Source organism: Lathamus discolor, chromosome 5, assembly GCF_037157495.1.
Source record: "Lathamus discolor isolate bLatDis1 chromosome 5, bLatDis1.hap1, whole genome shotgun sequence".
Classification (NCBI taxonomy): Eukaryota; Metazoa; Chordata; class Aves; order Psittaciformes; family Psittacidae; genus Lathamus; species Lathamus discolor.
The window spans coordinates 29,757,374-29,781,414 of record NC_088888.1 but is presented as its reverse complement, the minus strand read 5'-3'; the positions used below and the strand labels follow the sequence as shown (position 1 = coordinate 29,781,414).

The window sequence follows — 24,041 nt, the reverse complement described above, 5'->3', positions numbered from 1 at the left end:
TTTTCTTTTCCTGAAACTCTACTCAGTGTGAAATTCTGAATTTTGGCCACTTCATTTTAAAAGGAAATTCCAGAGGTTTGGACTTGCAAATAGAATAGAACTTCCAAGTACTAATGGTTTATGTAAGTGGTACTATTAGATTCATAGCTTCAGGCTAGTGTAGGTTTGCTGTGTCTATATTGCCTATTTTGTTCTGTTGGTAGCTGGTAGATCACAATGTAGACAGATGAATAATTGACTGTAATGATCTGTCTTACAATTTAAAAAATTATAGCTAATTCCATTTATAGTCTTCCTGAGAATACACTGCATCCTCCAGCTCTCTGCTGGTGTTTTCTCACGCCTTTTTTCTTCAGGATTATATTTGTAGGCAAAAACTTTGATCTCATTGGTGGCTTGCTTACATACTGTGCTCTTCTGAAGGCATGTGGGTGATGATTATTCATTGTGTTGTGTTTATTTTTTGTGGTGGTGTTTGCTTTTTTTTTTTTCGTGTCTTGTGTTTTAAACTGGCTTCTATGTATGTGGGAGAAGGTCTGGTTGTTCTCAGAGTTCAAGTATGCCTCTGAAAATAGTTGTGTGCTTTACACTAATCCCACTTTTTTTAGCACCAATGTTCTGCTCCTGTCAGGTGATGTATCTCCTTGGGTGCCTAGCCAGCCTTGCAAATGACTTAATATTACTAAGAATAGTAAGTCTTTGTCCCACTGCATATATTTTATCATTCTTCCAGTTTGAAAATAATACCTAAGTTGGTTTTGTTATTGTGTGTTCATATAATTTATTTTTTGCTTCAATTTATGTTGTAGAAACAAGGACGGAATGGAAACTCTTCCATTCTGCTAAATCTTCTATATTCTGCAGTAGCATAAGAAAGATATCATTTCTGTCCCAAACATGCCAGTTTAAATTTCCATGTAGATTGTGATAAAAACAACGAAAGTATCAAGAATGTTTAAGACCAACAAGAGATTCCTGAACTTTTATTTTAGGTAGAAATCTTTTTAAATCCTTTCTCCCCCTCTGTCTTTTAAATTATCAAGAAATTATTTGTGATTGCTCTTCAACCCCTCTTCTTACTGAGTGGATTTTTTTGTAATCATCTGTTGACTAGTGCTTGATTTAAAAAATAAACAAGTCATTGCTTTGTAGTTCCTTTTATTTTTGCCTGTGCCTATTTGTGTGTCTGGATACACTTGGTTCAAATTTTATTTTATCATATCTGTATATTTGTATTCATATACAGTTATGTACATGTACATCAAGTAATTTTATAGTATAAGGGCTTGAGATGGGGCTGGCTTGCTGGTTTTATTGGCAGTAGTGGCAATAGGAATGCAAGAAAGCAGCAGAACTATGAAATCTTGAAGGTAAGAGCTAAATGCCTGAGACTGATGTGATTAAAAGAAAGTTGTTCCTTTCAGGTATTCTTCACTGTTTTCTTATGCATGTATCAGGAAGGCTGGGTGATGGGCTGGCTATTAAAGATTGTTTCATAGTAGTCAAGACCAGGAAATGGCAATATCAACTTTGAAACAAGAAAATAGTTTTCTAAAATAGTGACATGAGTGAAAATATCCAGTGGCTGCAAGACTATTATAAACCCTTCTCCAAAATTTTGCTTCAAAGTGTACTAGAATTGTAGCATAGCTCAAAATATTTTCACTTGAGGAAATTAATGTTTGTGTATATTTTTTGTCATTATTTTCCACCACATATGGAATCCTTTGGTTAGATATTTGTGTAGTCATGCTGATTGTAAGGGGTGGCCATGTTTAGCCCTTGAGTTTGGCTACATAAAGAAACATCATTGTTTTTATCAGTTCAAATTGTCTAGATAATTGAATTAGATGTGCAACAGTCATGATTTATCATGTTCTGTACGACAGTGCTGCAGTACTGCCAAGGAACAGAAGCTCATCTGCTGACTCCCCAGAGTGAGGAGAACAAACTTACAGTGAACACTGAAAAATCCTAATGGGATGCTAGAGTGCTATTTATGAACATATGCATCTTTAGATGAAGTGTGTAGAAATGTATTTTTCTTGGGAGACAGGGTTGTGAAACATATATATTAGGATCTAATTTCTCCAACTCCTTGTCTCAGAATGATTTGTTTTAAGTAGCTCCCTGAAGTATGTACACTCTTCTGCATACCTGTTTTGTTGAAAGTACACAGACCTGGCACCATTGTGTTTGCCAGGCATTCTCTTATCTCCTGCAAGCATTCAAACAAAAGTGTTCTATTGCTCCTTGAGTAATCCATCGGTGATCTTAATATTGAGCAAAAGTCAGAGCTGGAGTTTATGTCATATCTTTTAATGCAGGATTAGACAGTCTCTGGAAGGAAGTGGAGCAGGGAGAAGACAGCTACATCAAAATAAATAGTTGAAGGGTTGTGCGTTCATATATGAAATCATTGCATAAGTGTAAGAATGCTGAAATGTAGGGATAATACAAACTGATATCTGCAATATATCCTGGTTTTTATAAACCTATTTGTACACAGGCATATACATGTTTTTGTAAAGTAGAGCTCTCAAAACAATCTAGACCCAGTTTCTGTTTGCATGTTAATTTTAGTCTCCAGTTCTACAAGGCAAATTTGGCATGCTTTTAAGCATCCAGATAATCCTACTGAGCAACAAGGATTATTAAATACAGCATATACTGCAGTACGTTGTTGGGAGGGCATCTTTAAGCCTCTGTAGCAATAATTATTACACTCTGTGTGTGTGTGTGTGTGATAATTATAAAATATATCAAATAAGTAGTAGCACGTTTTTGCATATGCCTCTTCCCAGAAAAACAAAACAAAAACCATGTTGATTCCTGAACTGTTACATTGCCATTGTCTTTCAGATTCTCTTGTCTTCTGGTGAGGAAAAAAATCTTAAAAAAAAAAAAAAGTTATTTTCTAAATATTAATATTATTTCTGAACATTGAAGAAGTTCCTAATTAATTTTGTTTTAGTCAGTCCTAAAATTTAGAGTTGTGCCATGCTTAGGGATACAGTGTAGCCTGATGAATTTAATCAAGATCAACACTACTGTGGTTGTAATTTTGTTATATTGTAACTAAAACTATGTCTCAGGTCTGGAAAGTGGTAACATGATGAGTCCCCGGCTCAGACTGGTATTTTTAATTGCTTTGGAGCAATCTGAAGCACATGAGCTTGAATTCTATTGTCTGTAGTATAGGTATATACAAAGAATTTGTATTTAGAACACAGGTTCTAATGCAACATTCTAAATTTCTTGCACAAATTTAAAACCTGGATGAGATAATCTGGATTTATCTGGCTTTTAAATGAATGGTCAGTATGCTTGTAAAAACTGTGTAAGAGGAAGACTGAAAAGTACTATTTGAAAGTGAATTTTCTTTTTTTCTGTTAACTGAGAATAATTCGTCACTAGATTCAAGAAATGTTTCCTGCTTTCTATGAAATTTACCTAATACAAGTCAGGAGTCAGGGCTGTATCTCTTGATTTTTGGGTGTGTTTTGGTTTTGTTTTTGTTTTTTGTCCAGGTTAGGTAGATGGAAATAGCTCTCTCTGTGCTGTTGAACTGATTTTTTTGATGCTGAAAAAATACTGTATGTGTGTGGTGCCAGAATTGGTTGGGAACAGGAAAGGCATATTTTGTATCTGTACTAAACATGTCGGCTTAGCGCATAGAAGACTTGACCCTTGTCAGGTGTTTTGAAGTTAACTGGCTGACTTATGGATTAATCAGTTTAAGACTGAAGCCAACAGTGACAGGAATGAGCTTTGTTGTGTGAATGTGTGTGTGTGGGGGCTGTGGTGCAGATTTACAAATTTTTATAATGCTTTCAGTTGGACCATGAAAGTCTGATGTAAAGCTTATCTCTGATCTCTGGCTATAGCCATACTCGTGGGATCATGTTTGTGTGTTTGGGGGGAGGGGAGATGAATTCTTTAACACTTGACACCTGGCTCTACCAGGTTTCTAGCCCATAGTCTTAGGAATGGCACTATTCAAGGCATAATAAAGTTAAAACCCTTAAGCTGTATGACCAGTAGGTCATAAAAACTGTTGCTGGGTATTGTGCTCAGACTTTCTTTCACAGCTGGATTATCATCCTGACAACTAATTTTTCTTTTTTTTTTTTTTTTTTTTTTTTTGTCTTTTTTATAGCTGTTGTGAACTTGGACAACTCTGTAGTTGACCTAGAGACCCTCCAAGCCCTGTATGAGAATGTGAGTAATCAGAGGAAATCCGTATAATGTTGGAATACTGTAAGGCTATGTTGAAGGTATTTTTGGTTTGCATCAGTAATACTCAGCAAGCTTGTAAAACGTGTCTGTTTTGAAGTGACTTTATTTTCCCCAAAGCACTGAAAGCATTCAAGTTGTATTAGTTATTCATTGTGTGTTTTGTATAAGTAACACAATCAACTTCTAAATGACTAAACAGAAATTGGTTTTGCTCCTTTTTTTTTATTCTTCTTTGGTGGGCAGTCTTTGGTCAGTAAGTATCAGACGTTGCATTGTGGGTCTTTGGCTTCACTTTGTAACTTCAGTAACATAACAATGCTGTTCAATACAAAAAATTGTTTTAATGACTGCAATCATGCCATTTGTGGAACTGTAGCTTTTTTATTTTTTATTTTATTTTAATTTCAAAGATTCCTGCAAAATAATTTTAACTCTTCGAAAGAAAAGGCTTGCTTAAGTTAATGAAGTGAAAAGCAGTACAAAGTGCCAGAGGCTTCGTAAATGTCTAGTACTAATCATCAGAGAGTGTTTGACCCCTAGGTATGCAAAATCAGGGATTCAGAATATACTCAGACGTGTTCTAAAACTTTACAATGCCAGTCATGCAGAATTCAAAAAAGTGAATCTCAGAAGCACATTTCTGCTTTCAGCTGCAGCCAGTGAGCATTATTCCCCTTTCCAAGCACACTATCTGTATACATGGAGTTCTGGCTAGGCCTATCTGGAAAGAGCAAGAGACTTTCTATTTACCTTTCAAAGAACCTGAAAATATGAAGTGTAAATCTGTGAGCTACAGAATGGAATTGAAGGCCACTGTATGCTATTGTACTGGATTTTTTATTCCCTTCATGTTATAGTTTTGATATTATGTTAATTACTTCAATATTTTTCAGATTTTGGGGTTTAGAATCTAGGGGGTTTTATAGCCTACATACGAATGTTTTGTTGATTTACGAAACTTGTTGTAAATAATCCACTTTGGGACCTGAAAAGAGAAATAGCATGCTCTAGTCCACTTTATAGAAAAATCAAAAAACTAAACAAAATTAAAACCAAAACTCTAACAAGAACTAAGAAGCACTTCAGATCTTATTTAATCCCTGAAAAATCAACTTTCTCAACACTGCTCAGAAAATAATGGTCAAATGGGAAACCTGTGCTAACTACCCCAATTTTTTTTATGTTTCAAGCACTTCTCATCCTTAACCCAATGAATTTCTGATTTGGCCTGTGTTATTTTCATTTTACATTATCTCTAATCTTCTCCCTTACATCTATATCCCATTCCATACACTCTTTAGCATGTAAAAAATTTAACTAAGTTTACATATTACATATGTGTGATTGTGAGAGATTGTGTTGTGGGAAGCACAGAATAAATGTTGCCCTCATGATCATTTTTTGAATCCTTCCCTCTTTTTTATTGCATAAGCCCTCCTATGTGGCCTAATAGGATAATTTTCAAATGTTTTCTTAAAGTCACCTCTCACATACTTCAGAGTTCTAGTATAATAAGTTACCTGCAAATTTGCAGTTCACTGAAATAACCAAATGACATTGTCTTCCTTTCATCATTACCTTCACCAATTACCAAAAACGTCTGGGAAATATTATCCTGATTGAGGAAAATGTTATATGTTAATCTCAGGCAAGACTCAAAATAATTGAATAATTGTAATATATTTCTTTGCTTTGAATAGAAGACAGATCAGACCAACTTTCTAACTATATTTACAAGGGTAGAAGACAGAAGAAAACCAAACAAACACAACCAAAAACCAAAGAAAGAACAAAAAACCCACACCCAGTTTATTTTGGGAGAGCTTCACAAGGGGACCTGAATTTTAATTCTGGATCCGCTATTTGATAAAGCTGTGTCTTGAAAGAAGCATTCTTTAAAATTTCATTTTCTTTTCTGTTTTTACTACCAGTCTTTGATCAAAACACATCAGACTTTGCATTTCTTTTCCTTAGTAGTTTCACTAATTATAACAATGTTCAAATAAAAAAAAGGTAAGCAATGTGTGGGTACCAGAAAGTCTAACATCTTTGACACCTTCCTTATTTCTCAGCCTCATCCTGTAGTGTAAGTGGGGAAAACTTTGCCTCATTTGGCTACTTTGTAGCCATTAACTTAAATTTTTATTTATTGGATTGGGATTTTTTTATTTAAATATCGCTGTACTATTTGTCAGTCTTTATATTTGATCTCTACAGAACATATGGGAGCATTTGTTTTACAGTCTTCCCTCAGAATGTAATAATTTTTTCTGATTGCATATGTCTGGCATGGTGCTTTTCCTTCTTAAATGTGAATGAAATTTGGGCAGTCTCCAAACCTAAACACACCCTAATTTCAAAAGCCACATTCCTGAGGGCTCAATTCCTGTTTACTGAGGAATTAAAGTCTTGTTAAACCACAAAGTTACTGTATACATCTTAGTGACTTTTTATAAATGAAAGAACCCACACCCCACCAAAGACCCAAGCCCTCAACAATTTATTTAATTGTATTAAGTAGTATTGCATCAAATGAGAAGGGCTTTGTTACTACAGCACTGTATAATACAGTCACATAATTGTTACACATGGTTATATAGTGTGCTTTATAAAAAGTTGTTTAAGCATGTGTTGATAATCAGCTATGTATTAAGATCTAGGCAATTTTAATAGCAGAATCTTAATAAGTAAGACTACATGTGAAACAGTTAATTTAATATGCTTTTACAATTTCCCTAATAGCAATGCTTTCAAGTGGCAGCTAAATGTAGAGAGGGAAAAGGCAGATAAAATTCAGCAGAGTTGTCAATTTGCTGTATGTGGTTAGGCCATATTGGTTGTGATGAGAAATGTACTTATTTGCAAATAAGTGAATGTTTGTTTTGAAAACAGGCATCCTCTTAGCAGCTGAGGTTGTAGCTGAAGTATCACTGCTTGAAACAAGATAAGCCTGCTCCTGCTTACGTCTTCACTGTGTTGTGAAGACATAAGCTTATAAAAAATTGATTAAAATTTTTATCAAAGGATTATCTTTGGTCTACGGATTTACCCTATTCAAATCTCCTTACATTACAAAATGCAACATGTATACTTTCTTGATTCCTTGTATATTGTCCACCCTGTTTCTATCTTTAAAATGCTTTAAATGCTTTCAAATATCTCTAAGTGCCATTTGCAAGAATGAAAGGCACCCAGAAGTCTGAAACCCATGCTTCTGCTCTGTCACTGAAGATTCAAACCTTTTTCTCAATTATTTCTTGTGATTTCTTTCAATGGCAATTCCAATGTGCTGTCTTACTGCTTTTATGCGAAGACTATAGATTATATCTGACTTCAGATGCATGACCAAGCTTCAAAGCAATATGATAGTTAATAACCTCTTTATCTCTGTTATATTTTAGTTTGTTACTTTTGATGATATTCTTCAGACAATTCACTTGATGCTTTTGAAGTACATAAGATTATCTTTGAAAATCAAATTGACTAAAAAAAAATCCACCCCAAGATTAAAAAAAGCCTGCACATATTTAAACTGATCCAAATCAGAGCTAAGGTTCTGTTGCCAGGAAAATCAAAAATAATGAGGAAATGTAAGATTTGCATTGAAGAATGGCCCTTGTGAACTTTGGTAAGACCAAATATAGGAAAAATTTATACTATGGCAAAAGTGGGAAAAGGACTAAGCTGAAACAATGTATTTTTTTTCAGTAATTTCTGTCAGATTTATGCTGTCTGATTTTAGGTATAGTTAATACAAAAATTTTGGTACATTATGCTATTTTGTTCCATTTACGATGCTGTATAGTAGCTAAAATTCAAGGCAATAAGTAGCAGTGACATCCAAAGAGGTGTTGATGTAGTCAGATTAATGATTTATGAGAAGTATCTTTTGAACATGTCTCTTGACACAAATGTGGATAGTTATATAAAATATTTTGTTAACTATCTGCCTGCAAATTAAGAATTAGATAAGCATTAACTGTAAAGCTAACTGGTAAAAATCCTGAGAAATAATCTTCTGTAATACCTGTGCAGAAGCCATGTCAGTCTTATTGCTTTTGTGTTGCAATTTAATATAAACATAAATCAGAATTCTGAATAGCTGAGCCGAAATTAATGATTTGAAACTCAGGGTTCATTCTGAACTTGCACCATATACTTGGACCTCTTGATTTTGTGAAGAGTGAAAAACATATTGCTTGAGTTTCACTCGTCCTACCAATGAGTGGATCGTGCTTGGTCCTTGTATCTTTGTCAGTTGTTATTTCTTTGCCTACACAATCTGAGAATAATGGCTTAAATAAGGAATAGTGAGTCTGCCTAACCTTTGCCCTTGGGATTCAGTGGAAAAACATTAACAGCTTGAACATGCATGTATATAATTGCTGTGATAAGTGCTCTAATATTTCACCATATGTAGAAGGCCAGAAGAGAGAGTACTCTCACTATTTATCCTAAAGAATTTGCAAATAACTGTTTAGCTTTATGCTCCTTGCTAAAATAATTTCTCCTCTTTAACTGTTACACAAAAATTTCAAATTATTTCATTTCTGTTTAACAGAAGAGAAAATACTTTACAGATTGACCAGAAAAAATAGAACATAATTTTAAAACTGTTGGTACAAGAACTTGTTCACTTTTTAAAAAAAAAAAATTATTTACCATTTACAAGAGTAAATTAATAAAGGAGAAATTTTTGCCCTTGGTTGGATTTTTCCCAGTCCTCACCCTGTGTCCAGACATGTCTTGAAAAGATAAAAATTGATACAATTTTATGATCTTAGTATCTTAAAAATTTTCTTCTCGTGATAGAATTATAAAGAAAAATTTACTACTGTAATTATATTAGTATGTCCTATACCTGCCTTAACAGAACCTTTATGTAAAAAGTAGCTTTGGAGGATGAATCTCCAAGTTTCTTTTCTCATACTGAAGCGATACTGGGGTAGGGAATTCAGGAAACTAGGTGTTATGGATGGGTCAGTACCAGTATACCAAAATAAAAAACTAGTTTGTGTCAACCTAGCCCTTGTTGACTGAGAAAGACAGGTATGTATACACAAATAGATCAAGTAAAAATCGAGCAAGTCAAAGGAAGTAATTGTTCTCCTCTTCTCAGCACTGGTGAGACCACATCTAGGGTGCTACGTCCAGTTTGGGCCTCCCTAGTGCAAGAGACATGGACTTATTGAAGTGGATCTAGCACAGAGCAACCTGCTCTAGCTGCCTCTGCTTGTGCCAGAGTGTTTGACTAGACCATCTCCAGAGGTTCCTTCAAACCTCAATTGTTCTATTAATCTGTGAAATGTGTAATACCACTAATAGAATTTCATACTGTCAAAAAAAAAAGTTTACTTCTGGGAGGAAAAAAAAAAGCTGTTTGCAAAATTTCCTATTAATAGATAAGATCAGACTACTTTAGAGAAGATGACCCTTGAAGAACATCCACAGAAATGCTGGCTAAATATTAGGATGTGTACTATTCAAGACAGATGGCCTTGCAGTCATTTCCAGACTTCTTGAAGTAATCAAAGGAACTCTGAAGTGCTTTTGCTCTGAGTGGCTCTTTAATCTCTTCATCTTTCTGTTTTGTGTCAGTATTTTCTCCCTTTTCACATGGAAAGATGCTCAGCAACCTCAGAAGGATTGTCCAAACCTGACTTTCTGCTTTCAGATTGGTGATGGAGCTGTGTCAGTATGATTTGAGATAATTCCATACCTCTTCTGCTAATCACTCAAAAGCATGCTAGAAAGAATGCAGATGCAGTCTTTTATTTCGCCGTTATTTAAGTAGTTAAAATGTAATTTAACTAGTATAATTTAATGTTGTTTTGAGTTCTGTAATGGAGTAAGTTAAAAAATATGTGTGGTGTTTTATTAAAGGAATAAAGGTAGATACTCAATTCCTTTTTCATTTTTGCACAGATTCATGTTTTGATTCTATTTTGAAAACCACTATGGATGTCAAAAGAAGGGTCAGAAGTAGAAATTTGCATTCCACTTTTGTTCCTTCCCATGCTGTTCTGTTTTCCCGTACTGCAGTTGGAAAAAATAATTTCATTGTAGCATGGAGCACATAAAGAAGTGAGGCTCTATTTCTTTTGATTAGAATACTGGAGAAAAGACCGCACAATGTGCCACAGGGTTCTCCAAGAAAATAGGCACTTTACATGTAATTGTTTTGGCTTATTAAGATAAAAATGAAAATCACTGTACGCCAAATTAAGTATGCAATAGTTCTTATGTATTATGGTATGCGCGACAGTTCTATTATAGATCAACTTTGTTGTTGTTGTTCTATAGCATTTTCCAAATACCAAATAAAATTTAAATTGCAAACCTATTTTTATTTAATTTAAAGAAAGATATTACTTAAATATATATTTGAAGATCAGATTGCATTCAAATGTAACCCATCAGATTTGGAAAGAGAAATAAAACTCAGGAAGAGAGTTCTTTGATCCAAAGACTTTATAAATAGCCAAAGAAATGGGACTGGGAATGAAGATTATTGTCTCAGTGCATGGTTGAATGACTAAATCTTTTGCAGATTACTAGTAGTCAATAATATTATTTGGAAGACGTTATGTTTTCCATCAGATGTATTTCTATGAAAATCACTCTGTGGACTAAGTTGTTTTACCATAAGCAGATGCTAAAATAAAAGAAAAATCTATGAGCATGATCTGTTCTAAGGTCATCTTTATATGTTTTTTGATTAAGTTTTTAATTAACATTTTTCAATTACTTTGTTTCCTTTATTCCAGAGAGCACAATCAGATGAATTAGAAAAAATAGAAAAGCATAGCAAGGCATCCAAGGAAAAAGAAAACGCCAAATCATTGGATAAGCCAGAACAGTAAGAACATACTTATGAAAAAACAGTTTTGCTCACTTCAGAAAACTTTCCCTCCTAGAGTAAACTATCTAGAGGTGTTATAAAAGAAGAATAAAACCAAAGCTGTACCTACTAGCAGTGACTTACGCAATTTTCTTGAATCACCCCTACAGGTTCCTCTATGAACTCTCACTAATTCCCAACTTTTCTGAACGTGTGTTTTGCATCCTGTTCCAATCAACATTTTCAGAGAGCATTTGTTCAATCCATCGCAAACTTGAATTGTTACAGAAACTGTGCGAGGTAGGTTGTGCTCTGTGAAAAGCTAGATTTCTGATATTTAATCTTGTTCAGTTGCACTCATACCTCAGTAGTTGTTTTATTTACTCTAAGCACTCATTAAATCTGAAGGATAGAAGAATAGAATATTTAATGATTGTACTTTGACATCAAAGCGAATTTTAAGATTAGCTCTTGATACTGAACAATATCATGTTTTTGACATCAATATATATTTATATCAATATAAAGCAAAATCTTCCATTTTTATAGTCGCTGTTTCACTCCTTTCCTAGATGAATGTTAGTTCAGTCCACCTTGTATTTCCCCAGATTTTGTAAGTGTGCAACTTGATATTATCCCTAATATCTGAAATCAGTTAGAGAGAGCAATGTTCTCTCTAGTTAGATTACTGGAATTTTGTGGTCCTATGTAAAACAAATACATAGCTTTGAAATACAAGCTTTATCAGTATTTTAATAACTGAAAATTATTTTAAATATTTAATTGTTTTACCATTTAATAGATGCTTATATTTTTTTTGTTTGATAGATTAAGTGTTTTAATTGTTCCATGTGGGCTTTTTTTATTAACTTCTTGCAAAAATCTCTCCTAAATTAAATATAGCATTCATGGTATCAGAATCAGTTAAGGAATTACTATTTTGTTTTTCTCAACAGATCATCACTGATAATATTGTTTAGATTTCCTATTATCTTTAATAAGTATCCATTATAGGGAAAACATTCTCCATTCACAACAAATTAAATATTTTTATTTATATTTATATAATTATATTTTTAGATATAAATTATTTTACTTCTACATGTTGCAGAAGGTTAATTCCCTTTATTTGAGCCTTTGCATAAGTATTATTTCTAAACACAGTGTCAGTAATACTGTTAATTGTAAATATTATTAGAGTTTGAACAAAAAACTGTTTCTGTTTTGTAGACATTGAAAAGTGGGTCAGGAGTTATGCAGGTCCTTGGTTTGGTTCTTGCCTTTGGAAATTACATGAATGGTGGAAACAGGACGCGAGGACAGGCTGATGGCTTTGGACTAGATATCCTGCCAAAATTGAAAGATGTCAAGAGCAGTGTAAGTTGCTTTTAGACTTGCTACAGGCCCAAGAATGTTAAATTCTCAGAAAATTACTTTGTCTCCATGTCTGAGTAAATGGTGTGAAATTTAGGAAGGCATGTCAGTGGGAACTTTTTTGTTATTGTCCTTATCTGATCATACTTCTAGAGTTGGGTGTATTTCTGTAGAAATATGAAAATTCTATAGAAAACAAAAATATGTTAAATTATGTTTTCGTTCCTAATCTAATATGTATTTAACTTTTGATACTCTGCATATTTCTAACATTTCCTGTATTCAGAAGCAATGCTATTATCTTTACCCTTAAAATGTTTATTACGGAAGTGAAAAGAGTTGTAAAAGAAAAGTTAACTGTGATTGGATGGTAATTCAAACTGTTGCATTTGGGAGGGAGGAAAGTCACTCCTAAAAATTATTTAATAGGCATCCTCAACATTTGGGATAATCCAAAGTTCATCCTTTGTATACGTTGTGATTAGAGAAAGTGCTTTTCACATTAGACCACAGAACCACCTGAGTAAAGAGTAATCATAGCAAGTACATGTTGATTTAAGATTTGTCTGGTACAGTCATCTAGATAAAGGAGAATGATAATTTGTTCTGTTTCTTGCGCAGTGCTAAACTAGAGCTTGTGTGTTACTAGCACTTTTTTGGTTTTGATTATTCAGATTGGAGTTGTATTCAAATATCTGCTTTTATTTACAAGGAAACAATAAACTTTAAGTCTCTATGGCTATAATGAAAGATTCATCTCAATGTGGACAGTGTTACGAGAAAGATGTAGCGGCCAATTTGAAGTCTCAAGAATTACTGCTGTAACCTCTCTAGTGAGTCATTGTCAAGGTCTGCTATTCTGAAAGTGGCAGAAAGAGAAGAGTTTGTTTCTCTGCTTGATCACTCACCAAATAAACATGCTTTTAGCTGCTGGGTTAGATAATGTAAGTGAACTTTTTTATCCTGAATTTAGATTAATTCAGCCATTTGCCTTTAAAGGGGTGGAGGAAGTTAATTCCAGCCTTCTGGTTTCTTTGGAAAGCCAAGGAAGTTCTGAGGTGAATGAAGCCTTAGCACGATGTGTTTAGAGGAGCTTATTTTAGCTGAACCTTTTGGTTGACTCTAGATATCAGTTTTGGAAATCTGCTCAGTAGAACATTTAGATACACTAAAATGGTTTGGTGACTTGGGTCTTTAGTATGTAATTTGCTGGAAACATTTTGACCCTATTATTAACCTTGCAATTACAAAGTACATCTTCAGTTTATTTGCTACTGATCAGTCAGGGAAGTCCTTACAAAACAATTGTTTGAAATTATTTGAAATGTAATTCTGTCAAAAATCCTCTTTAAATCAAAGATTTTCTGCTGAAATTTCATTACAGAAATTACATAAGAGTAACATGAGAAAGTTCCCCTGAAGATTCCCAAAATTCCCAAAATTTCATTTAGAAAGATGACATTTTTAATTTAACTTTGCTTTGGTTGTAGTTATGGATTAATAAAAAGATCTGAATATTGTGAAAGAAGTTGCGTACTCAACTCAGAAACAATTTCTCTTTTCCTTACATTTCATAATGTAAAGGTTCATTTTAAAATCAAATAAACTTCTAAATAAGGATTGACTTACGGGAGTCTTGTAACATATCTTGTTTGGAGGTTTTCTGTTTGATTTTTATTTTTTAGTGAAGGCATCAAATCAGCAAAGTATTTTTCTATACGTGACACTAAACATTTCACCTACTTGAATGATCATTTCTGAATTTGGTTTGGTTTTGTTTTTTTCTTTTAGTGAGTTTCAGTAACAGCAAACTTTATTCTCTCCTATACAGGACAACAGTAGAAGTCTTCTATCTTATATTGTCTCATACTATTTACGTAATTTTGATCAGGTGAGTGGGAATTAATTCTGCTCAAGTTAATTTAAGTTATAAAAATCAACTTCCTAAATTCATCCCTCTTATGGCTTAGATGACAAAATGTAAAAAAAAAACACACTTATTGTTTCCACTTATATATTTTAGAATAGAAAAAGTAATGAACACTGTGACTGTTGGGTTTTTTTTTTTTCCCTTTTTTGTCAGGATGCTGGAAAAGAACAGTGCATTTTTCCTCTTCCAGACCCACAAGATCTCTTCCAGGCTTCACAAATGAAGTTTGAAGACTTTCAAAAAGATCTCCGCAAAATGAAGAAAGATTTGAAAGGTACTGAAACTAGATTAAGTACTAAACATATGTTAAAAATATATCCTTGCTGTTATTATTTGCATAATTTTAAGAAACTGGATGACAGCGTAAAAATAGTTGTATATGTTTGAGATCTCAGTTACTATTTTATTTCTTTATTTTTTTTATGACCATTTAAGCAATAATTCATAATTTTTCAGTAAATAATGTGGAAGAAGTTATTAAAATACGCATCATCAAAGCAGTTAGGTTAAATATTTTGTTTAAAAAACAAAAGAAAGAAAATTTTAAACAGAATTAAACAGTCTTTCACTATAAATTAAAGTGCTGGATGATGTCCCTGATGAAAAGGTCCATATTCATGTCCAAATACCATTTAGCAGATAATATATATGACATGTTGTTCAAGACAGTTGAAACAACCTGTCTTTGTTAAAAAGTAACATGCAAAGAAAGTATTTTTTCTCCTGCTTGTGGAATTATATTTTTTAAATTAACTCAGCAGGCTTAAAATAAGGTCAACTTGATAGACTTCACTAAAGAATACGTATCACAATGCATTTCTTCTTAACACTGGGAATGAAGCATTAAGTTAAGCTGGTGTAGTTTGTACAAATGATAACTAGTATCATGATCTTTGCTATTTTCACTAAAAGTCTCTGCTAGACTGGCCGGTTACGTACCATTATGTTAAATCTTGGAGAGAAGGATTCAAATCAAGGAATGAAAATATCTTTATATTTCTGTTACCTAGCTGATTTTGAATGCCATGCTTCTAGAAACCAAGGAATGGTTTGGTAAAACATTAGTCTCTGAACACCTAGAGCACAAGTTTCTCTCTTAAAACAAAACATAGCTACCAAATGTTCCTTCTTGCCATTATCAAGCTTTCTGTTAGGATGTTTTAATTATTACCTCCAGAAGTTTAAAATAAATTTTAAAGATTGTATCGAGGTCATTTTTGTGATACTAGGGAGTGAACTGCAGCACCATTTGTTTGCTGTCCCAAAAAATCTATGAGGCAAAAATCCTCAAATTCAGGTATGAAAACTTGTTTCAATACTTACATCTTTCAGAAAATCTGAGGGCTGATGTCCAAACTTGCACATAGAGAAGATGGTTAAGTCTGACTTCTTTTCAGGGACTTGTTTATGAACATCCATGGGTGCACAGATGATATTCTTTACAAGTTCAACAAAAATGTTTTTATATTGATGAAAGGTTAAGCATTTTTAGAAAAATGTTGAAATTTTTCACAGGCATAAATCTTTTATGGAATAAATCCACACTGTGCATTGATCAAAGCAGGGGTTCTGTAAAAATTGAAATTACACGCTTTGCCATCAGGCTGCAGTTGAATTCTTTCTGTGCTTCCAATCCAGCCTTTAGGCTGGAGTCTCTGTTGTCAGTCTGTTCTGTAGTTAATGAAACTGAAGAATAACTGCAGACACCCACTTCCTTTCCCTATTCCCTTAGTTACAAATTTTTGGGGGACAGTATCAGCTGCCTTCTGTATCCTCCTCTGGATATGAAGTGACAATTTCAATTCTAGTCTGTAATCTTATTCATGACTTCTTATCATCCCTGAGTGATGCAAAAATGCCTTGTGCTGGTTCTGTTTTCCAAAGAAAAGTGTCACCATAAACTAAAACTATTTTGTGTTAAAAAATGTTATGACTTCAAGATCATTCACTAAAAATTCTGTGTATTCCAATAAGTTAATTGTTGCAATGCTTTCTGTGAAAAAGAATAGCCAAGTTTCATGACAGTCCTTCTTAAACAGAGTAGTTTTAGCTGAATGGATAAATGACTTTAAAGTGGGTTTCCTCTGCCTTTAGTTTAAGTACACTACCAGATATGCTAATGAGCATCTGGAACCTTATGAGTTACTAGAGTTAGCAAGAGCCTCATTAAATGGCTGAGAAGCTATAAGATGCTGAGCAAATTCTAACAAAATCCTAAATATGATGCTCTCCTTTTGAAGTCAGTAAAACTAAATGAGTATTGAGTATTCCTGGGAAATACTGACTTTAAAGCCATAGAAATAGCTGCCTATATATGCATTTCAGTTTTATACTGAGATGCAGACTGTAACCTTGGACCTACTCTTATCAGCAATTAGACTTCATGAGAGGATTTTAACATTTGTGGGGGGTGCGGTGGGTGTGCTTTGTTCTTTATCACGGAAAAACTGAAAATTGTACATAACATTGATGCAGGCAATACCACTGGTATAAGGGTATTCTGTCCATGTTGGTTTCAAATAACCTACAAAACAGTTACAGTGAGATCATGCTCAGTACAATGGAGAAAGGGGGTATTGGTTCACCTAGGAAGAAAAGGTTCTGAATATGTTTTATTTCTGTCTTAAAAAACTTTCCATGATCATTATTCAAAAATAAACTTCTTCCTAGAAGAATTTTTATGGATAATTATGGAAAAAAAAAAAAGCATTGGGAAAGGTTGTTATTATAAAAGAAACCCCAAGTTTTGTAACCATAACAATAGCAGTTCATTCCAGCAATGCTGTATTTTTCCATCTAAATATGTCAGTACCATATACAGAGACATGTAGATATAAATAATCTTTATGGTTCTGTTAAATAATTCCGTTGTCATGATCTTTCACAGTTCTGAGTTTGGGCTTATGTTTGTATTAAAGGAGTTGTTAAGCTGATTGCTTTTTTTAAAAAAAAGCACTCATGGTGTTCAAATTTCTGTGCTTTTTTCCCTTTTGACTCAGGGCTCTTGTCCATTTTTTATGAACTGCATTCCTTGCAGATTGTACATGTTAGAAAATAAAATCTCTTCTAAGATTTCAGTTTAAAAGTATAAGTCCAAAAGACTTTCAGAAAGTGTGCTGTGTGCTTGTTCCAAGATTAATAAGACAGAATTTATCAATACTTTTTTTTTTTTCATTAAAGAAAGAAGAAATATTGCTAATATTATAGTGGAAGCTACCACTAGCCATGTAATATTGAACTTACAAATTGTTCAGTCTTGGTTTTGTTTCTTTTTTCTAATAATGTAGACCCCTTGGATAAAGTTTATATACTAGATTTACCCCTCTACCCTCTCCCAAGATAGAAGACCAAAGAACAGTTAGATCCTTTTACTAACAAACCAAGTGAGTTTGGCTCCATCTGTTGCTCCCAGATTTCACAGCTCTCCAGGACTCTTTCTTTAGCCTTTTTGACTTCAGTGACATCTATTTTGTTAAGCAACTTGATCTGCTTTTGATCTCTCCTGGCTGTCAGCAATGTTCCTTGATGCAGTCGTGCCAAGCAATGAGTTCTGTTCCTATGTCATTCCACAGAAGAAACTTTAGCACTTGCCACATGACTTAAATCAACTCGCCATGTAAAGAAAATTGGGCATCCAGGGTCAGAAGAGCAGTCCGTGACTCTTACCGATTAGGCCCTGTGTTGTATATCTATTATTATCAGTATATTTTTCTAGACACTTCAGAATGCTAAAGGTGGGGCAGCAAGATGTGGAAAACACGTATTGAATCAAGTTTTAATGCTCTCTGCTCTGACACTCTCTGGAGGTACAACCGTGGTTTAGGAAAATATTGGATTTGTGGCCCATGTAGTTCTTCAAGACGTATGTTTAGTTTAGGAAAGAACTAGGACACTAAAATGGCAGTGAGACTTACAGAATTTATGAAGCACTATGGCAAGTTCAAACTGTTTAGAAGCTGTTCTCTGGCTACACATTAACATTTTAGCTTTACAATAGCAAGTTTATTCTTGCAAATCAAAAACTAATGCATCATTTGTCATTTATGGCAAAACTTTCAGTGAAGCTCAGCTAAGAGGGAATTAAAAACAATGTCAGGCAGAAAATAAATCCAACTAGTAGAATGTTGAAGAGATGAATACCATACAATGCAGACTGTTATAAAATGAAGTTGAAATCAGTACTTGTTTATATGTTATAATGTTGTAATTAGTTTTCAAAGATATCAAATATGACAAGCAATGGTTATGATAATATTATTTTTGTCGTGATGCTTTCTTTTCCTTTTTGCAACTAGTTGAAAAGCCTCAATCAATAAGCAACTAGGTTGTGTGGCCCAGCACGTCTCTCTGATTTGGAATAAATGTGACTAAGAATGTTTATAAAGTGTTAAGCATTTGCAGAACACTTTGAATTTTAAAAAGTATGTTCCAAGAAAAGCCCCACAGTAATTTTGAAAAATACACATTTCCTATTTTTCTGTGCTTCTTAGAGTCACCTAAATTTATCCAGCCAGCTTAGATCTGCTAGTTGTAGAGTTGATATGTTCTCTCTGGTTTAACACCTGTTGTGTAAATCAGAGCGTTAGGAGAACCATCTTTTGCGACAGAAAAACTCTTAAGAGTTGCATTTGAGGTGGTGTCAATGTGTGACTGAGATGGGATAGTAGTAGGCATGCTATGCTTTGACCCCCTTACCTTTTATTTTCTCATACAGTATAACTGTTTAGCTTTTGACAAATCTTTCCTTTTGCCTTGGTAACTATTGTCCCTAACACGGAGAAAGAGGGCCCAACCCTAAAAGTGCAGTTAGTGTGTAGTTTGAGTTGGAATTTTCCTCTTTATGGCAAACTCTGGGGTGCATGGACTACTTAGCAAAACAAGCCACTGTAAATTCTTTCATTGGTAATATTAGTGTTTGCAGGCTAAAACCAAAATGCACAATTCTATTTGCACATCATTCCCTCTCTCACACTCATACATCCACATATATTTTTATATTCACAGGACTCTCTGTTTCCATCACAGTTCTGATGGTGGGGCTAAGCCTTTGGCAACATTTCCATGCCACTTCTTGATCAGGAGCAGGAGGGGTATTAATTTAAACTTAAGTTAACAAAGTTAAGCAGCCTAAGACATTTAGGGTCTCATTACAGATGACAGAAAAGGAAGGGACTACTCTCCCAAAATTGTCCTGTCTTAAAATTGAGTGCTAAGGAAAGGTCTTGAGTCTAGTCTGGTGATCTATCTTTTAAATACCTAAAGTTTGATGAAATTAAGTCCATCCTAAGAGGTTTCTCCAAAAGCTAATATTTTTTTAATGTGTTTCTATGTTGGTACTACAAGTTGTTTCAAGAGAGGGCGGCAGGGAACTGGAGGGGAGAGAACTGAGGTAGAGGAAATAATATATTTTTGGAGAGTTTGAATTCATTATTTCATCAAAAACTTTCTGGTTTAAGGTACTTTGAAATGCCTGTGTTTATTAGTCTGTGTTAATAGTTTTTATATAAATGGGAGTGAAGGGGTTTCATAATTAAGAAATAGATCTTTTATTTTTCTTATATGATCCGGAGATCTATATTTTGATGAAGATACGCCTTCAGTCTTTTATAATAAGATGTCCGATCTCTCAAGGTAATTATTAACCAAACAATATAGAAACATTAATGGGTTTGGTCAATCCTACAGTTATCTGTACAGTTTATGATTACAGAAACAGCTATTGTTTTAGCTAATTCTTTACTTTTGCCTATTCATTAACAGCCGTGCATCCACAAATTCTAGTTGTTTGTTCAGCTCTCACTGAAAGGGTTAATTGCTGCAGTCATGCAGCATGCAGACTCCTAAACCTAAACCAGATGTAAACTAAAGCCAGGCTTTCTGTCAATCTGTGAGTCATATTTTATTGTCCTTAAAACTCCAAACAAGGAGCTGTCAATGGAAGCCCTTGAAGACTCAGCAGTCCTTAGTGTAAGTCTTTACAATTCCAAAAAAAAAATAAATAAAGGAAAACTAGGAGCTCGTTCTGTACTTGTGGCTGAGTTCATCAGAGCTTGTTTTTGATGAGGCCCATATCGTTTCTTCTAGGTAAAGTCTAAGCTTTCTTTTAAAGTCACAGATTGCATTTGTGAGGAATCCAGAAAGCACTGAGGAAGTTGTGAAAACAGTGGTTATGCTGTTATACGCTCTAGATGATCTTAAGGTCCTTTCCAACCCTAACTATTCTATGATTCTATTCCCTGTGCATGGCAGGGGGGCTGGAACTAGATGATCTTAAGGTCCTTTCCAACCATAACTATTCTATGATTTTATGTACTTTTCAGGAAAGTAGGAGGCAAGCATATCTTCTGCAGGAATCTGAGTACTCAGAACCTCTAAAATTCAGGACATAATTTCAAAAATTCCTTAAAGATTTAAAAATAAATAGCCTATCAAATCTCAGTGCAGCTTGAGCTCTCAAGTACCTTAAACAGTCTTGAAAATCCACATAAATTCTATAGGACTTCTATAGATAAGTATGTGGTTTCAGAAGTGGTAAATTAAAACAGCCTAATGGACCTCTTAATTACTCGCACAAGATAATTGCCAGTGTTTTGGTGGGTTGGTTTGTTTGGGTTTTTTTGCTTGTTGTTTTTGGTTTTATGTTTGAAGGGTGTTGAAAGAAAAATCGTGCTGCCCATTATTATCCTGACCAAAGACAATACAGTAAGCCTGGGAAGCAGCTGATCATCTGCTCACACATTTTGTTCAGAGACATATTTTTGGGCTCAGAAGAGATATGTGCTCCCAAGGGCTAGAATTTAGTATCCAACAGAAGTAGGTGGAAAACGTGCAGTAAAGAGATATTCTGAATCTTGAAAACATTCTTTTTTTCTCTTTTTCAAAGAAGAAAAGTGGCTATTTTTGACGAGACAGTGCATTTTGGATCACTTACCAGAATTGCTTACTTGAAGTGTTAGTACAATGAACATAACATTTTATAACTCTTCATTTTCTGTATGGATGTGTCTTAATCAACTGTTGTGAAATATTAATGAAGGCTGTTGTGAAACCTTTTACAGTTTTAATATATTGACTTTAAAGCTAAAAAAAAAAAGGATATGAAAGCTAACACAGTAGCTTGGAAAATGGCAATTAATTGTATTTTAACATAAAAATAGAGAATAAGATTCTTAAGATATTGGATATGGCTGGAATAATTATTATTTTTTTTTAATCTCTAAACTGGTTTTGAACATGCATTTTTACATCAGATTCCAAATTGAGTCTTTGAGAGATATGGGCAGAAAGATACCAGTTTGAATTTCCCAAAATTTAGAAGGTACTCCCACAAGAATCCATTGCTTCTCTGGAAAATCATATACAGTCCTCTGCAGCATGTATTAGAGAGAAGATTAAATTAGATGACCTATTTGTCTTCTCCATTGTTGAGATATTGCTTATATGTTAAAATTGATTTAGAGGGTTGGAAAAGGAGTGTATCTGCCCACTCCAACTTCTGCTTAGGGTATGAGATCTGACGAAGGTTGATCAGTGTATGAAGACTGGGTATTCAGGACTATGGGGAACTGAAACCTTCACCTTGCTGCAAGTTTTTCTCTTTCATTAGTCCCGTTCAGGCAATTTTAGGTTGAAATAAGCTTCTACCTAGCACTTGGCTTTTGTGACTGTCTATGTAACTCATTTGTGGTGCCTTGGATACCTTTCAGTTCTTTTATTATAAGAAAACTTTAAATCTGCTTAAAGTAAACTAAGCTTAGGAATACAATAGGTTTGTCTGAGTTTTTCAGCTGTGTGCACATCCTCCAAGATGAGAGAATAACTGAATCTGTAAGAAAAGGGATAACAGGGCAAACTTTAAGCCTGTTATCAAAAAAAAAGCAAGCTTTTGTTTCAGACAAAACTTTTACAAACTCATCACAGCCAACCCTTTGCCAACCTATTCCTTTGATATCTGGGATGTTTAGTTGGGCTGTTTCATGAAGAGAAATTTGTTTGAGAAATGAAGCTGACAAGAAAAATCAAATATGGAAGACTTAGTATTGTCACATAGCTGGGTTTTGGGGCTTGGGTTTGTGGTTTTTTTTTTTTTTGTTGTTTGTTTGGGGTTTTGTTTTGTTTGTTTCTGTTTGGTTTTGGTTGGCATTTTTTGGGGGTAGGTTTGTTTTGTTTGTTTTGGGGGTTGGTTTTTTTTGTGGTTGTTTGAGTTTGGGTTTGTTTTCTTTTGGGGGGGGTGTGTTTTTTTTTTTGGTTTTTTTTTTTAATTTTTCACCTCCACTTTGCTTAGAAGTTATTAAACACTCTTCTGTCACAAGCATTCAATCTCATGCAAATAGCAGGGTTTTCTGCTCTACTGACAAATTAAAGAACATGGTAAATGAGTGCCATATTCAACAGGTTCTGCAGGGAGACCACAGTTCCAAATTTGGTGCTCTGGAGAACTGTGAAACTTAAGAAGAGTTTACAAGCCTGTAATTCTCTAATGAAGAAAGCATCTGATGGACTGGTTTGTTTTAAGCATCATAGTACTGATATTAATATGATCATAATGACAGATTTTGTCCTGTTTTTAAAAGCTGGATGCTACATATGATACTCTACTTTCTGTAAAGCAGGAGAAAAGGAATTTTCCCTGTGTTTTCTTTTGTTTTTTAAATTACTTATATGTCATTTGCAATTCAGGACGAGGGTAAAAAATGGACCTGAACTGTTATTCTTCTGACCACCACTTATCTTAGCCTTTTAACAGGGGGAGGGAAGCAAAAAACAAACAAAAACCCCACTCTACAAACAATTGGAAAATGAAAAATTTCATTAACTGTGCTCCTGCTCCGCCACCTCACAAACAAATCAACCAGGGAAGAGTCTCCAGTATCTGACTGGTTAAAGAACAGACATTTCTTTCTGACAATATTACATGTTTCTCTTTTCCTTAGCAAGTTGTATATGAAGTATAGTGTATCTCTGCATTTCCTTATAGACTTTGAAAAGGGACTGTTTCAGGCTATTGGCATGGGTGTAGGCTAAGATTTTTGGTGGGTATATATCTTCTTAAGATCTATACGTATCTCAAATCAGCTGAGAGATCAGGAGTTCATTGTGAGCTGCAGACATAAATTCAAGAGAGTATGATGTTGTACTGCTGTGAAGAATGTAATCCATATTCTAGAGAAAGGTATGGAATTTCAGTGATATGAAATGCTATTGTAGGTTCTGCCCCTTATTTCTCAATAAGAGAAAAGAATAATAGAAATTCTATCATACACTCAAAGTAAAACTCATTAGTTTGAATCCCCTCCCTTATTTCAGATATGTTGATGAACATTTGTTTAAAAATTATAGGCTTGTCCATGTGACTATATTTGTGAGGGTTTCTTCTAGTTTATTGTTAATTTCTGGTGTTGTTTTTTTTTTAATATTGCTTCTAAAACAGGGTTACCTGTTTGATAAAATATACCCGTGCTACTTTTTCTTCTAAAAATCTTCTGTTATTTATTTCTATTTTGCTCTAAGCTTAAAAAAATAATAATAAAAGAAAATTTAAATGATTACTGTCACCCTGGCTTTAGTGCACTTGTGTGGTGTTACCAATTATTTGAGACAGTTTGCTTTTCAGTAGATGTGCATTTTTAAAATTGTTATCTCTAATTGTCATTAATA

At 34.0% G+C, this 24,041-nt stretch overlaps 1 protein-coding gene across 2 annotated transcripts in view; it reads left to right on the top strand.

Moving 5' to 3' along the window:
* The window catches only part of FMN2 (formin 2), a 164,431-nt gene that overhangs the window by 92,239 nt on the left and 48,151 nt on the right, over positions 1-24,041 (top strand). For both annotated transcript variants that reach the window (XM_065680191.1, XM_065680190.1), the window contains 6 exons: positions 4,160-4,221; positions 11,007-11,098; positions 11,251-11,380; positions 12,311-12,457; positions 14,286-14,345; positions 14,538-14,658. In XM_065680191.1, the coding sequence (XP_065536263.1) occupies positions 4,160-4,221; positions 11,007-11,098; positions 11,251-11,380; positions 12,311-12,457; positions 14,286-14,345; positions 14,538-14,658 (612 nt within the window). The remainder of the gene's footprint in view (positions 1-4,159; positions 4,222-11,006; positions 11,099-11,250; positions 11,381-12,310; positions 12,458-14,285; positions 14,346-14,537; positions 14,659-24,041) is intronic.